This window comes from Salmo salar, chromosome 01 (genome assembly GCF_965601325.2).
Source record: "Salmo salar chromosome 01, fSalSal1, whole genome shotgun sequence".
In the NCBI taxonomy this organism is placed as follows: Eukaryota; Metazoa; Chordata; class Actinopteri; order Salmoniformes; family Salmonidae; genus Salmo; species Salmo salar.
Genome location: NC_138291.1, coordinates 162,519,775 through 162,537,085, shown reverse-complemented (window position 1 = coordinate 162,537,085; position 17,311 = coordinate 162,519,775). Strand labels below are relative to the sequence as shown.

The window sequence follows — 17,311 nt, the reverse complement described above, 5'->3', positions numbered from 1 at the left end:
TCAAATCTGTCCTTGAGCAAGGCACTAACCCTAATTTCCTTCAGGGGTGCTGTACTACTATGGCTGTAAAAACCCATTTCCCTGCACCTATTTTATGTTTTCATACATTCACACCTCAGGGGTGACAGTTATAATTCTTCTAATCATGACCCAGATACCTTGTCTGATAAACAGACTAGTGGAGGAGGTATGGCAAACGCTCAGAGTAGCCATGCCGCTGTGTAAACAGATGGAGAAGCACTTAGGCATGAGACAGCATCATGTTTCATTACACTCTTATGTTCCTAATCTAGCACCCCATAGAACATGCATCACGATAACAACATGTACACTTGGGGCTGAATTGTAGCTTGAGAAATGCCCACATACTGTATGACCATTTTTGTATAAATCATGGATTGATGAAGAGGGGAGATTAGAACAAAAGTTCAAATTCAGGATTCAACCACTTGTCTCACAAATACTGCTTACACAGGATATTGATGTTGTATTAATATTGTTTCCTAGACTCCCCAGTGTTTATCTCCCACCCGCACTTCTACAATGCTGACCCTGTCCTGCTAGACTATGTACAGGGACTTCAGCCTACTGAGGACCAACATGGACTCTTCATAGACATCCACCCTGTGAGTAATATTTGTATATGTTATTTATTTGTGTGAGTACCAGTCAAAAGTTTGGACATACTCATTTCAGGGTTTTTCTTTATTTTATTATTTTCTACATTGTAGACTAATAGTGAAGACATCAAAACTATGAAATAACTCGTGGAATCATGTAGTAACCAAAAAAAGTGTTAAACAAATCAAAATATATTTGAGGTTCTTCAAAGTAGCCACTCTTTGCCTTGATGACAGCTTTGCACACTATTGGCATTCTCACAACCAGCTTCATCAGTTTGTCACCTGGAATGCATTTAAATGAACAGGTGTGCCTTGTAAAAAGTTAATTTGTGGATTTCTTTCCTTCTTGATATGTTTGAGCCAATCAGTTGTGTTGTGACAAGTTAGGGGTTGTATACAGAAGGATAGCCCTATTTGGTAAAATACCAAGTCCATATTATGGCAAGAACAGCTGAAATAAGCAAAGAGAAATTACAGTCCATTACTTTAATCCGGAAAGTTTCTTCAAGTGCAGCCGCAAAAACTATCAAGCGCTATGATGAAACTGTCTCATGAGGGCCGCCACAGGAAAGGAAAACCCAGAGTTACCTCTGCTGCAGAGGAAAAGTTCATTAGAGTTACCAGCCTCAGAAATTGCAGCCCAAATAAATGCTTCAGAGTTCAAGTAACGACATAACCCAACATCAACTGTTCAGAGGAGACTGTGAATCAGACCTTCCTGGTCGAATTGCTGCAAAGAAACCACTACTAAAGGACACCAATAAGAAGACTTGCTTGGGCAAAGAAACACGAGCAATGGACATTAGACCTTTGGAATTCTGTCTTTTGGTCTGAGATCAAAGATTTTTGGTTCCAACCGCCATATCTTTGTGAGACGCAGGGTAGGTGAACGGATCATCCCTGCGTATGTAGTTCCCACCGTGAAACATGGAGGATTAGGTGAGGGGGTGCTTTGCTGGTGACACTCTGATTTATTTAGAATTCAAGGCACACTTAACCAGCATGGCTACCACAGCATTCTGCAGCGATACACCATTCCATCTGGTTTGTGCTTAGTGGGAATATAATTAGTTTTTCAACAGGACAATGACCCAACACACCTCTAGGCTGTGTAAGGGCTATTTGACCAATAAGGAGAGTGAAGTGCTGCATCAGATGACCTGGCCTCCCGACCTCAACCCAATTGAGATGGTCTGGGATGAGTTGGACCGCAGAGTGAAGGAAAAGCAGCCAACAAGTGCTCAGTATATGTGGGAACTCCTTCAAGACTTGGAAAAGAAATCCAGGAGAAGCTGGTTGATAGAATGCCAAGAGTGTGCAAAACTGCGAAGGCAAAGAGTGGCTACTTTGAAGAATCTCAAATCTGAAATATATTTTTATTTGTTGAACACTTTTTTTGTTTACTGCATGATTCTATATGTGTTCATAGTTTTGATGTCTTCACTACTACAATGTAGAAAATGGTAAAAATAAAGAAAAGCCCTTGAAGGAGTAGGTGTCCAAACTTTCGACTGGTACTGTATATACAGCGCATTTGGAAACTATTCAGACCCCTTGACTTTTTCCATGTTTTGTTATGTTACAGCCTTTTTCAAAAATGTATAACATTTTCCCCTCAATCTACACACAATAACCCATAATGACAACAAAAATGGAATTAGTACGTTTTACATAAGTATTCAGACCCTTTACTCAGTACTTTGAAGCACTTTTGGCAGTGACTACAGCCTCGAGTCTTCTTGGGTATGATGCTACATGCTTGGCACAACTGTATTTTGGGAGTTTCTCCCATTTCTCTGCAGATCCTCTCTAGCTCTGTCAGGTTGGATGGGGAGCGTCGCTGCACAGCTGTTTTCCGGTGTCTTCAGAGATGCTCTGGCTGGGCCCCTATTCAGAGACTTGTCCCCAAAGCCACTCCTGTGTTGTCTTGGCTGTGTGCTTAGGGTTGTTGTCCTGTTGGAAGGTGAACCTTCACCCCAGTCTGATGTCCTGAGCGCCCTGGAGCAGGTTTTCATCAAGGATCTCTGTGCTTTGTTCTGTTCAGCTTTCCCTTGATCCTGACTAGTCTCCCAGTCCCTGCTGCTGAAAAACATCCCCACAGCTTGATGCTGCCACCACCATGCCTCACCGTAGGGATGGTGCCAGGTTTCCTCCAGATGTGACGCTTGGCATTCAGGCCAAAGTTCAATCTTGGTTTCATCAGACCGGAGGATCTTGTTTTTCATGGTCTGAGAGTCCTTTAGGTCCATTTTCACAAACTCCAAGCAGGCTGTCATGTGCCTTTTACTGAGGCGTGGCATCCGTCTGGCCACTCTACCATGAAGGCCTGATTGGTGGAGTGCTGCAGAGGTGGTTGTCCTTCTGGAAGGTTCTCCCATCTCCACAGAGGAGCTCTGTCGCAGACCAAGGCCCTTCTCCCCCGAATGCTCAGTGTGGCTGGTCGGCCAGCTCTAGGAAGAGTCTTGGTGTTTCCAAACTTCTTCTATTTAAGATTTTTTTTTTTTTACATTTATTTAATTAGGCAGGTCAGTTAAGAACAAATTCTTATTTACAATGATGGCCAAACCCTAACCCGGATGACCCTGGGCCAATTGTGCGCCGCCCTGTGGTACTCCCAATCACGGCTGTTTATGATACAGCCTGGAATCTAACCATGGTCTGTAGTGACGCCTCTAGCACTGAGATGCAGTGCCTTAGACCGCTGCACCTCTCGGGAGCCCATGATGGAGGCCACTGTGTTCTTGGGGACCTTCAATGTTGCATAGTTTTTTTTGGTACCCTTCCTGAAATCTGTGCCTCCACAATCCTGTCTCGAAGCTCTACAGACATTTCCTTTGACCTCATTGCTTGGTTTTTGCTCTGACATGCACTGTCAACTGTGGGACCTTTTTATATAGACAGGTGTGTGCCTTTCCAAATCATGTCCAATCAATTCAATTTACCGCAGGTGGACTCCAAGTTGTTGTAACATCTCAAGGATGATCAAAGGAAACAGGATGCACCTGAGCTCAATTTAGAGTCTCATAGCAAAGGGTCTGAATACCTATGTAAATAAGGTATTTCTGTATTTTTTTTTTTTCTATAAACCTGTTTTCGCTGTGTGGGGTATTGTGTGTAGATTGAGATTTTTTTTTCTTCTTTAATCCATTTTAGAATAAGGCTGTAACATAACAAAGTGGGAAAAGTCAAGGGGTCTGAATACTTTCCGACTGCACTGTAGATCTATAATGGGGCACAAATGCTTCAGGCTGCCTGGAGGCGCCCTGCCTGTCAGGCACAAGTAGCCTTGTCAATCAAGTCATCAATTACATTTTATTTGACCTTTTTTGACACTAAGTGGCGACTGTAGCAAAGTAAAACTAGCTGTTTTGAACCGTGTGTGACAATTTGAGCACATCCGTTGTAACTGCAGTCATTAATACGGTAAAGGTCTGTCGACACTTCCAAAACTTTTTGTGTGTTCATCTTATCATTAGAAGTAGTGTCATGGTCAAAAACGTACCCACCATAAACTATGGTATGTACAGAACATAAATGTACCCAGTATCTCTTTTTGCCCAATATGTCATTATCTATATTTATCTGGTAGAAACTGGTGTTGCTGACAACTTTCTCTGTTTATCACCCAGAGAGGCAGTAAAAGTGAGGCCACTTTGTCCTTATCTAAATTGATTGTGTTAACACATCTAATCTGACAGCTGTAGGGCCATATGGAATGTCAAGCATGCATACATACTGTCCTAGTGGCGTTCACCTAACCCATAAAAACAGAGCGCTTGGCCTTAACAGTTTCTTACAATTATCTGTCCCCTGGACTGGGGGAAATTTGTCTTGGACATTAATTTTCAGAGACATTCACCTGAAGACCCTCCAGTTTAGAGGACTGAGTCAGGAAGACGTTTGTATCCGCTCGCACTGTTTGCTGCAAACCATAGAGATGGTCTTGTTCAGCTGTAATCATAGAAAGCTTGTTTTAAAAGACACTTGTGGGAGATGCTAACACAGGGGTAGACTAGATTCAGCCCCTGGCTGTTTTTATTGGAGGGAGAGGATGATCAGGGGGCCGGAACATAATTATCATTTGTACACTGTAAATTGACCACGACTAAGCCCCAAAAGAGATTGTATTTGAAAATACAATCAGTTCATACCTTGATTTATATTGAGACACCACCATGTATGTCTTTTTTTATTTGTGGGAATACTTGGAAAAGATTTCCTAAATTAAGCTAATTTTTAGTCGCAATTCCTTTTACCAAGCCTGTTGCTGACCCCTGAGCTAACGGATGTGAGAGCGGATATCTTTAAAAAGAATTATAATAATTGTCCAGCTCCTGTGCCAAGTTGTCTGCACTGTATGTGAACTCTGAACTGTACACCTTTCATAGTACAGTCAGAGGAGCAGTTGGAATTGGTATGAAGCTATTAAGACCTTGCTGTAAAACGCTAACAACAAGAGTTGGTCTGTCAGAGCGTAGGGGTGAAAACCGTTAGTGACCAGGGTAGCTGGGGTCCTAGGTTATACAGAGGGCTTTGCTGTGGCAGCAGTGTGTAAATGTCATCTATAGATGGCAGCTCTGTCCTCCTTTGTGTTGTGGTCACACAGAGGTTTTGGGGTGATTTAACTGTCTGACTGTGCCCAAGTCCCTCAGACATTAGCAGCCAGAAGTCTAGTCAGTGTAATCTGGGCACCCAGAACCAAAACATACATGCTGATGGTGAAGTCTTGCGAGTCTTCACCTCCCATCTCCTTGCTTCATTCTCAGCCATATTAGAGAAGGTCCAAAGTCCCTTCCCTCAGACCACCTTCTCCAATGTGTTTTGAGGAGCTAAGGAGAGAGGATGTGTGGAATTGCAGAAAGATGAAGTGACAGAGCCTATGCCATTGTGACCTATAGCGTTAAGCTAATTGTAATTGCAGTATTGATTATTATTTTGATGTGTATTTTGAATGTTATGATACCAGTGTTATGATGCCTGTATGGTACCACTAAACCAGATTACTCCTAAAAACGGATTAAGAAAGCCAAGAAGTGAGGGTATTGGTGTGACTGGTGCGTTTCGCTGCCCTGTACTGTTTGTCAATACCATATAACAATATTGGCATGATTTTAGAATGTCCATTTAGAATGTCCATCGCAGGTGATGCGATGTACAGATAAGGCCATGTGTGCCGAGCTGCTAGTATTCTGACCCTTTATTTGACCCAATAAATGTGGGGTAATGGTACGTAGTGGGATAGGATTAGCTTATGATTGCTGTCTAAGCAAGAATCACACTTGTTTTAGGTAACTCTCACACTCACGCCAATTCTAAAGGTATGGTGGACACACAGATTGCTATAAGCTTTTCCCAGAAATTGGTTAATTGACCAGTCTTGGTGTAGCAGTAAGGGGGAACAACCGGAGCAGGGCTTGTACCAGTGACATTTTGGATCTTGGGCTGTTGAGGTGAACTTACCACCACACCAGCAGTCATGAGTCATGACCGCAGTAAAATTCTACATGACCGTTGAGTCATCATAATCTCCTTTTACGCACTCTGGCCATGCCTTAGTAGTAGCCTACCCAACTTGCTAACGATCATCAGGTTGTTAATGGCCTGGTACTCCGGGCTCCATTTAAGCAATATGGCACGAGGGGGTGTGATATATGCACGACGCAGCACGGAGAGCCTGGATACAGCCCTTAGCTGTTGTTTATTGGCCATATACCACAAACCCCTGAGGTGCCTTATTGCTATAAAAATAAATATTTGCCTGACAGCCATGGTATGACAAATCAGCATTCAGGGCTCGAACCACCCCGTTTACAATGTTCCTCTTACCACTGACATCAGTGCAAATGCCATCGCAAATCCCATCAAACACTTATCGAAACAATATGTGTTTTAAAACTCACCTCACTGTGATCAATTTGAAACAGTTCAACAACAGGTTGAAACTGAGTGGAAAACATGATCGTTGTGGATGTTGTCAACGCCAAACACAACTAAATGGACAGTGCTTTCTAAGGTGATTCATTTAAAACACCCTTGGTTTCCCAAATTAAGCACTGGGTAGTTTGGGCAGAATATCACCTGTGGCGCAGCGAAATGACCAGAGTGGCCTACCCGGCATGAGGGGCATGACCAGAGTGGCCTACCCGGCATGAGGGGCATGACCAGAGTGGCCTACCCGGCATGAGGGGCATGACCAGAGTGGCCTACCCGGCATGAGGGGCATGACCAGAGTGGCCTACCCGGCATGAGGGGCATGACCAGAGTGGCCTACCCGGCATGAGGGGCATGACCAGAGTGGCCTACCCGGCATGAGGGGCATGACCAGAGTGGCCTACCCGGCATGAGGGGCATGACCAGAGTGGCCTACCCGGCATGAGGGGCATGACCAGAGTGGCCTACCCGGCATGAGGGGCATGACCAGAGTGGCCTACCCGGCATGAGGGGCATGACCAGAGTGGCCTACCCGGCATGAGGGGCATGACCAGAGTGGCCTACCCGGCATGAGGGGCATGACCAGAGTGGCCTACCCGGCATGAGGGGCATGACCAGAGTGGCCTACCCGGCATGAGGGGCATGACCAGAGTGGCCTACCCGGCATGAGGGGCATGACCAGAGTGGCCTACCCGGCATGAGGGGCATGACCAGAGTGGCCTACCCGGCATGAGGGGCATGACCAGAGTGGCCTACCCGGCATGAGGGGCATGACCAGAGTGGCCTACCCGGCATGAGGGGCATGACCAGAGTGGCCTACCCGGCATGAGGGGCATGACCAGAGTGGCCTACCCGGCATGAGGGGCATGACCAGAGTGGCCTACCCGGCATGAGGGGCATGACCAGAGTGGCCTACCCGGCATGAGGGGCATGACCAGAGTGGCCTACCCGGCATGAGGGGCATGACCAGAGTGGCCTACCCGGCATGAGGGGCATGACCAGAGTGGCCTACCCGGCATGAGGGGCATGACCAGAGTGGCCTACCCGGCATGAGGGGCATGACCAGAGTGGCCTACCCGGCATGAGGGGCATGACCAGAGTGGCCTACCCGGCATGAGGGGCATGACCAGAGTGGCCTACCCGGCATGAGGGGCATGACCAGAGTGGCCTACCCGGCATGAGGGGCATGACCAGAGTGGCCTACCCGGCATGAGGGGCATGACCAGAGTGGCCTACCCGGCATGAGGGGCATGACCAGAGTGGCCTACCCGGCATGAGGGGCATGACCAGAGTGGCCTACCCGGCATGAGGGGCATGACCAGAGTGGCCTACCCGGCATGAGGGGCATGACCAGAGTGGCCTACCCGGCATGAGGGGCATGACCAGAGTGGCCTACCCGGCATGAGGGGCATGACCAGAGTGGCCTACCCGGCATGAGGGGCATGACCAGAGTGGCCTACCCGGCATGAGGGGCATGACCAGAGTGGCCTACCCGGCATGAGGGGCATGACCAGAGTGGCCTACCCGGCATGAGGGGCATGACCAGAGTGGCCTACCCGGCATGAGGGGCATGACCCAGAGTGGCCTACCCGGCATGAGGGGCATGACCCAGAGTGGCCTACCCGGCATGAGGGGCATGACCCAGAGTGGCCTACCCGGCATGAGGGAAAAATGGCAGAGTGTCCTCCAGTCACTATTCCAGTGCATACGGATGCTGTCTTTTTGTCTTGCCCATTTGATAATGGCGTATGACCCTTTTTTAACATGGGCACTTCATATGTGGAATGGGAAAAATATTATTTATATATTATTCAGCTCAAGTTCAATTTTATATTCTTTCTATAAAATAATGGCATGGGACTTAAGCATATCTTGTCTGCTAAATGAACAAGCCTATGGCATGGCCAAATACAGTAGGCTAACTCTTATTCAGTTCTTCTGAAATACATTTTATTCATATCATTATTTCTTTAGACCTGCTTAATAAAAGGCATGAGCTTGTGCACATCAAGAGAATGATTTAGTGTAGAGATGCTGACTTATGGCGAATAAACTGTAAGCTATAAACACACAGTTGCAAATGAACTCCCAGTAATTTCTTGGGTACCCAATAAATGACTGAGTTTATACATATGGAGTGTGCCACTCTTTAGATCTGCCTGAAATGAATAAGGAGTTTATTGTGATGGCTTATATTTAAATGATTTTAGACTTTTAAAAAATGTAATGTTCAGTAGGTGGGCATCAGAGGCTTTTATGATGCTTGTATGAGTGAAGCCTGGTGATGCTAAACATGTGTATGTTAATTTAACGGTCAATTACCGTGAGACCAGCAGGCTTTTGCGTGACAATAACCAGCTGATAAAATGTCATGACTGCCACAGCCCTATCCAGGGAAAGTGCAGTAGCACTACCTCCTGTACCATTAACTCTGTCCTCTTGGTCTCTTTAATAGAGGACGTGGAAGTTTACTTTCATACAGGTAGGCTTCTTTAGTTAATAAAGTGAAGACGTGACTTTCATAACGGCTGCTGTAACAATTGGCAGGCAGTGGGATCAGACTGGGACAGTTGAGCCCTGTAGAGCTCAAGGAGGGAGAGTGGAGGAAGGATCCCCGATGTGGGATTAACCATCTGGGGTTTGATCCCAGCATGAGTCCTTGTGGTCCCCAAGGTCCATCCAGCTCTCCTAGTACTGTTTCCTAGCCAGAACTGTCTGAACAGAACCAAAACACTATAGTAGAACTCTATCCTCAAATGAGCCAAGTGTTTCTCTGTGTGTGTGGGAACAGTTGTGTTTGTGAGATACGCGTGTGTGCAGGGGGAAGGGTGTTCGACTGAGTGTGTGCATGGCACTCACACTACCCCACATACTGTACAGTACCCAGCTCTGGCCCTGGTCTTGTTTGCATCTGCTATTTCCAGGCAGGGAGTAGTCTCAACAGCCCTGTGGACAAACAGAGCTGGGGGTTTTACTGAATGAAGATGGGCCTGAAGAACAGCGTTGGAACTATTAGAATGAAGTAGATCTACTACATTTACATGTAACTTCAAGGAGTAGACACAGATTAAGCCTATTTCTGGCAAAAAAAAATGTAATTGAAAGGATGTTTTAAGCATGCTGTTTAGTCCAGGACTAGGTTCAATCTGTCTGGCAAACCGTCCCCAACAGCCTCTACGCAGAGTCACAAGCTTGCACACCCCCCCCCCCCCCTTTTGAATCTCGCTTACGGAATTCCAAACGAAACGATAAGGTAATATTTTGACAACTTGTATGAACAGAGTTGCTGATCTGTCAAATACATATTGTCTATGGTTTAACTGTGTAGTCTAGTTTAACACTTCAGTCTTAGACCTCACCTGACAGACCCTGACTATCTAATCTCCAGTTTTGATAATGACAGTTGGATTTCACTCATCTATTGATGAATGTAACCTATAGATCTGTACTGATGTTCCCTAATGGACCCAGTAGATAATGTGGATTTGTCAGTCTGTGTTATGAATCTAGGCAGTAAAATGTTATTGTGACAAAGGTTGGGAGATCAATGTTATTGACCAAAGTTCCATGTTTTCCAGTAATGTGGTGTGATATGGCACAGGCAGGTATTGATGTTTCAGATGGGGTGAAAAACAACTCTCATGGCTTGTGTCTGCTTGGCCAGCTAATACTTTCACCTCAAGTGAAGTCACTAACGATCTGCGACGATACTGATGTGCCTCTTAAAAACAATGGCTGTTTCTCAAACCTTTCTGTGTCGGGATGCACATGAATCATTTCAAATGAACTTTTCACACAACAAATCAATAACACCAGCTAGTGTTTCTAGCTAGGACCCAATCTTTAGCTGCCTCTGAAGCTAAGCTGGGTTGGTCCTTGTCGGTCCCTGGATAGGAGGATAGATGTTGCTGGAAATGGTGTTGGAGGGCCAGTAGGAGGCACTCTGTTCTCTGGTTTAAAAAAATGTAAATATCCCAATGCCCCAGGACAGTGATTGGGGACATTGCCCTGTGTAGGGTGCCATCTGTCAGCTGGGACGTTAAACGGGTGTCCTGACTCTGTGGTCACTAAAGATCCCATGGCACTTATCATAAGAGTAGGGTTGTTAACCCCAGTGTCCTGGCTAAATTCCCAATCTGGCCCTCATACCATCATGGCCACCTAATCATCCAATTGGATCATTCATCCCCTGTAACTATTCTCCAGGTCATTGCTGTAAAATGAGATTGTGTTCTCAGTTAACTAACTTGGTAAAATGAGGGATAAATGAAAATAAGCAAGTTCCCCCTCACTGTTTTTGAATTCCTTCCTTTAGAAGCATATAAACAGCTGTCAGTCTGACTGCATCTCTATCCTGTATCTGTATTTATGAATTCTGCTTACACAGAAACTTTTAACTTAAGTACTGTAGAGGAAATGATTACTGCGTGAAGAGCAACGCAACACAAACATTTCCACAGGACGGGGGGGGGTGGAGAGAGAGACTCTCTCACTCTGTATGCAGGCCTATACAGTATGTTTATTCCTCTGTTTGAAACTAGGGAACGCCACACACATTGCTGTATGACAGGCATTAACGGGTTAATTAATAATAAGTAAGAATGGGGACAAAAAGCATTTTTATGTTAGGCAAATGTTTTCATAGTTTCTCGGTATATTTTAAAAAGACGAAGCCCGCTAATAGACAAGTCCTAGTTGATTGTGTGTAGGACCGATGCTCAGACTGTTCAGAGGGTATTTTTGAGCTGTGTGTGTGTGTGTGTGTGTGTGTGTGTCCCTTGAGTATTCATTTAGCTAGGTGTGATCCTGTTTTTGACAAAGTACAGACTTAGAGCAGCTTGGGGATGGCTTGGAAAGCAGAGCGATTGTCAAATAGATTTCCAGTCTGGTTATGATGACAGTTGATTTGTGCCACAAACCCTTGTGTGTTTTGGACACCAAGGGAGTGGAACAAAATTACCCTGATAGAAGAGAAACGAGTGAGAAGAGATGTTTGGTTCTAGCTCTCTCACTAAGCTTAACGACTGGTTCTTCAACTGAGGCCAAAGAGCCCTTGTCCAAATGTTTTTAATCTGTTTCAATTAGTCACCTCAGTATTTAGAGTGCACTCAGTACAGACCACTTGTTTGTCATTAGATGTCTAGGGAACATATTTCACGCTCTTCCACCAACAACCCAACATTGTTTACTTGCTTGCTGTGGCAAGTATTTTCCTCATTTGACTTATTAAAGCTGTAAATATGCAGCTTTATTCATTTCTCTCTCTGCAGGAGACTGGTGTACCTCTGAATGTGTCTATCCGTCTGCAGCTCAACTTGTACATGAAGAAAGTGTCTGGGATCACGTAAGGATAACCCCTACCCAGGGCCTATAACTTTTTTTGTCCACCAGCCACTGTGGCAGGTAGATGAGAAAATCTACCAGCCTCTCAGATTTTTTAGAGTGTAGTTGCCCTTTAATTTTGAATTGCGCACCTTGCAAAAGACTGATTGGGAAGGGGGATACCTAGTCAGTTGCACAACTGAATGCATTCAACTGAAATGTCTTCCAAGGGGGTGCCTTAATCGATGTCCAGGGTGCCCGGGAGCAGTTGCTGGGGTGTTAACGCCTTTGTTCAAGGGCAGAACGGCAGATTTTTCCACCTTGCCCACTCGGGATTCGAACCAGCGACCTTTCAGTTACTGGCCCAACGCCCTTAACCGCTAGGCTCCCTGCCACCCTAGTATGCTAGGCGACATGCGATGGCAGTTTGCAAAACAAATGCCCAGCCAATTGATACATCATGATTCATTCAGAAGGTTTTATGGGAAAGCCTTTAGAAATGACTGTTTCGGCATCGCTAACTGGCTACAGAGACACTTAACCAGGTAGTAACGTTACACAGGCATTCTCGAGCCATAACGTCTTCAGAAAGTTGTAAGAAATGGCCTACAAATCACTGATGCATTCTTGAATATTCTTTACATGTGGGCTTTGGATTGCTCTGTGTGATAACTGCTAGGCATTCTGCTTGCCAATGCTAAAATCTACCTGCATTTGGTGGGGCGGAAGGTGTTCATTTTAGGCCCTGCCCCTCAACCTCTCTGATCTATAACCCCTATCTGACCCCCAACCCATCAACATGTGCATGTCATATAAGGACATTCCCTGACCCCTGACCTTTAACCCCAAAGGCCATAAAGCTGGAGGGTCCCGTTCAATCTGGTAGTTTCTGATGGGAGAAGAACTGTCTTCCTCTGCGGTGACCGTTGCATGCATTTGTGTGTGAATAACTGTGTGACGGTTTGTGTTTGTCTGGAGCAGGGAAACTGGGAAGATCTCAGAGGTGATGATGCCCATGATGTGGTTTGAGGAGGTGACTGATGAGACACTTACTGGGTTCTCTTACCCCCTAACCTGCTGTATACCCCATACCATCTCTCCTCCCATAACACTCTCCACCATCAACACTTTCCACCCCTAACCTGCTGTATACCCCATACCATCTCTCCTCCCATAACACTCTCTACCATCAACACTTTCCACCCCTAACCTGCTGTATACCCCATACCATCTCTCCTCCCATAACACTCTCTACCATCAACACTTTCCACCCCTAACCTGCTGTATACCCCATACCATCTCTCCTCCCATAACACTCTCTACCATCAACACTTTCCACCCCTAACCTGCTGTATACCCCATACCATCTCTCCTCCCATAACACTCTCTACCATCAACACTTTCCACCCCTAACCTGCTGTATACCCCATACCATCTCTCCTCCCATAACACTCTCTACCATCAACACTTTCCACCCCTAACCTGCTGTATACCCCATACCATCTCTCCTCCCATAACACTCTCTACCATCAACACTTTCCACCCCTAACCTGCTGTATACCCCATACCATCTCTCCTCCCATAACACTCTCTACCATCAACACTTTCCACCCCTAACCTCCGGACTCTGACATTGCTAGTCCTAATGTTTCAATATTACTTAATTCCATTATTTTACTTTTAGATTTGTGTGAATTGTTAGATACTACTGCACTAGGAACACAAGCATTTCGCAACACTCTCCGCCCCAACCTGCTGTATACCCCATACCCGTCTCTCCACCATAACACTCTATATTCCTCACCCATAACCCTAGCATATATACGTACCCCTAACCCTTTCTACACCCCCATAAATCTGTCCACTCATATTTTCTCTCCCCCTGTGGTAGAATGGTTATATCGATGGTGAAATCCTGACGACGTTCCACACTAACCTGGTGCTATTGCCCAAGGTGATGGTGTACATGCAGTACTGTTTCATAGTCCTGGGCCTGGCCACCATACTGGGGGTTGTACTACTATACTACAGGAAGAAGGTAAGGCCTCTACACCGCATGTGCATGGATGGATGGATGGATGGGAGAGTGTGTTTGTTCACAAACTGGATGTGGTACAAGTGGTTGTGAGAGAGGAGAGAACATGGTCATTCTTTGGTTTGCATGGCATGCGTACTAACCAATGTGACCCTTAGACAATCCTGAACAGCCCTCCACTACCCATCAGAGAACAGAGACTCTTCCCACAGCCTCGCCTAACAAACCAACACACTGGTGCTCCTCCCTCTCCACATCACAGCAAACTGAGTCCATAGTTCACTGACGGAGTAGCTCAGTAGATTGTTCAGTGATCTATACTGTACAGTGCAGAGGTGCCACTTTGGGACAAGGTCACACCCGTCTCTCGTTAAAATAATCGTAGAGATTTCCCCTAATATAGCTGACACTATACGTTAGCCAGTTCATTTTATAAACACGTGGACATAAACTGGAACATTAAGAGTTATTCAAAAATATTGTTAAGCATGAGGTATAATGCCCATTTCAAGTTTATTTTCCTTTTTGAAATGTGGTTTTTGTTTTGGAGTTTAGTCAATAATAGCTGTGAACACACTCACTGCACTAGTGAGAGATCACATCATGTGGTTTGTATGCTGCCTTACAGTAGCTGAGCACACTTCTACTGGCTGGACTAGCTGTATCATTTGAATCACAACTGTGTATGGACAGTCTAGATGCTGAAACAGTGTTCCCTAAGGACAATGGACTGTACTGATAAGTTTGTGACGTGCACGTCCCTGAGGCATTTTAGGTCAGTGTTATGAATGTTGCAGGGAATCAGTTGGCCTGTTCTTTTCTCCTACAGGCGTCGTTGAAAAAAAATCTGCCTACAGTGATCCAGAACCATGGGGTTGGTCCACATGTAAAACTGTTCCCAATCACTCCTGAAAACATGCCTCTATCATATCAATCAGAAGAATGTGATGGCAATATGAATATAAAATAATAAAATAATGATTTACCCTGACAGATTATGATCTGCCTTGATTTGATTATAACAGTCCATCATTAGGAAGGGTGGTCAACTCTGGTCCTGGGGGACTGATGTGCAGGCTTCTGTTCCAACCCAGCTCTAAAATGCATGCTAAACTATAGGGGTCGTGGTCTTTAATCTGGACCAGAATGACTTAGTCAGTCTAGATCTTTAGTCTAGTTCTATTGGTCAGATTGAAGACTGACTGTAGTATTAGCTGAACCAGGTGTATGGAAGCTGGGTTGGAGTAAAAGCCTGCACACACTGGCCTTCTGGGACCAGAGTTCTCCTGATCAGTAGGAGAAAGATGTCTATAGATCACTTCCAGCCTGTTTGTTACTGTATGAAGCTGATCAATCAGGTCAATCCAAATGTTAGGATTGATTGGTCAAGATTGTCTGTATGAGGTGTTTCATTAACCAATCCATTAACCCTGGATGTCTTGCTTGCCACGCCCTCAATCATCTGTTTTCAAACTGCAATGATGAAACTGCACACTGCATGAACACACATACTGACTCAATGGCTGAGAAACTAAATACTGGGCCATGTTCAGTACAAAAACATTGGAATGTTGCAGATGGAAAAGCCATGAGTAGAGCTGAGTGGTTTAGAAATGTAGAATATGTATCTGAACATTGGCCAACGTTTTCCTGCTGAACACGGCCCTGAGCTTCGTCTCTGTCACGTTATAATCGACTGATTTAGTGATGTTCTGGTTCTTTTAGGCATCTGTTAAAGACACCGTAAACAGCGCAGATGCCCTCAAACAAGACGGACAAATGTATCGTGAATGACACAGGTGGGTTTCAGGCCCACACACACACGCTCAAACTCTTATGTCCTAGGTGTACACACATCAAGGACTTACACAATAGGCATCACACTCACCAACATCTCTATCATTTTAAATCACCATTTTCTCATTTTTATTTCACCTTTATTTAACCAGGTAGGCAAGTTGAGAACAAGTTCTCATTTACAATTGCGACCTGGCCAAGATAAAGCAAAGCAGTTCGACAACATACAATCAATGATACAGTAGAAAAAAATAAGACTGTATACAATGTGAGCAAAGGGAGGAAAAGGCCATGGTGGCAAAGTATAGCAAGTAAAACACTGGAATGGTAGATTTGTTATTTGAAGAAAGTTAAAATATAAATAATATGGTGCAAAGGAGCAAAATAAATACAGTAGGAGAAGAGGTAGTAGTTTGGGCTAAATTATAGATGGGCTATGTACAGGTGCAGTGATCTGGGAGCTGCTCTGATAGCTGGTGCTTAAAGCTAGTGAGGGAGATGAGTGTTTCCAGTTTCAGAGATTTTTGTAGTTCGTTCCAGTCATTGGCAGCAGAGAACTGGAAGGAGAGACGACCAAAGGAGGAGTTGGCTTTAGGGGTGACCAGAGCGATATACCTGCTGGAGCGCGTGCTACAGATGGGTGCTGCTATGGTGACCAGTGAGCGGCGATAAGGGGGGACTTTACCTAGCAGGGTCTTGTAGATGACCTGGAGCCAGTGGGTTTGGCGACGATTATGAAGCGAAGGCCAGCCAACGAGAGCGTACAGGTCGCAGTGGTGGGTAGTATATGGGGCTTTGGTGACCAAACGGATAGCACTTTGATAGACTGCATCCAGCTTGTTGAGCAGGGTATTGGAGGCTATTTTGTAAATGACATCGCCGAAGTCGAGGATTGGTAGGATGGTCAGTTTTACGAGGGTATGTTTGGCAGCATGAGTGAAGGATGCTTTGTTGCGAAATAGGAAGCCAATTCTAGATTTAACTTTGGATTGGAGATGCTTAATGTGAGTCTGGAAGGAGAGTTTACAGTCTAACCAGACACCTAGGTATTTGTAGTTGTCCACAAATTCTAAGTCAGAACCGTCTAGAGAAGTGATGCTGGACAGGCGGGCAGGTGCAGGCAGCGATCAGTTGAAGAGCATGCATTTAGTTTTACTTGTATTTAGGAGCAGTTGGAGACCACGGAAGGAGAGTTGTATGGCATTGAAGCTCGTCTGGAGGTTTGTTAACAGTGTCCAAAGAAGGGCCAGAAGTATACAGAATGGTGTCGTCTGCGTAGAGGTGGATCAGAGATTCACCAGCAGCAAGAGCGACGTCATTGATGTATACAGAGAACAGAGTTGGCCCAAGAATTGAACCCTGTGGTACCCCCAGAGACTGCCAGAGATCCGGACAGCAGGCCCTCCGATTTGACACTGAACTCTATCGGAGAAGTAGTTGGTGGACCAGGCGACGCAATCGTTTGAGAAACCAAGGCTACTGAGTGCCGATGAGGATGTGGTGATTAAGAGTCAAAAGCTTTGGCCAGGTCAATGAATACGGCAGCACAGTATTGATTCTTATCGATGGCGGTTACGATGTCGTTTAGGACCTTGAGCGTGGC

General features: G+C 45.4%; 1 protein-coding gene across 7 annotated transcripts in view; it reads left to right on the top strand.

The window, feature by feature from the left end:
• scarb1 (scavenger receptor class B, member 1) overlaps positions 1-17,311 on the top strand; it is a 54,484-nt gene that overhangs the window by 22,079 nt on the left and 15,094 nt on the right. For 3 of the 7 annotated variants that reach the window (XM_014138745.3, XM_014138759.3, XM_014138752.3), the window contains exons 8-13: positions 508-626; positions 11,825-11,898; positions 12,858-12,909; positions 13,768-13,914; positions 14,741-14,785; positions 15,637-15,710. In XM_014138745.3, coding sequence (XP_013994220.1) covers positions 508-626; positions 11,825-11,898; positions 12,858-12,909; positions 13,768-13,914; positions 14,741-14,785; positions 15,637-15,705 — 506 coding nt within the window. In that variant the 3' untranslated portion in view covers positions 15,706-15,710. 7 annotated transcript variants of the gene reach the window in all.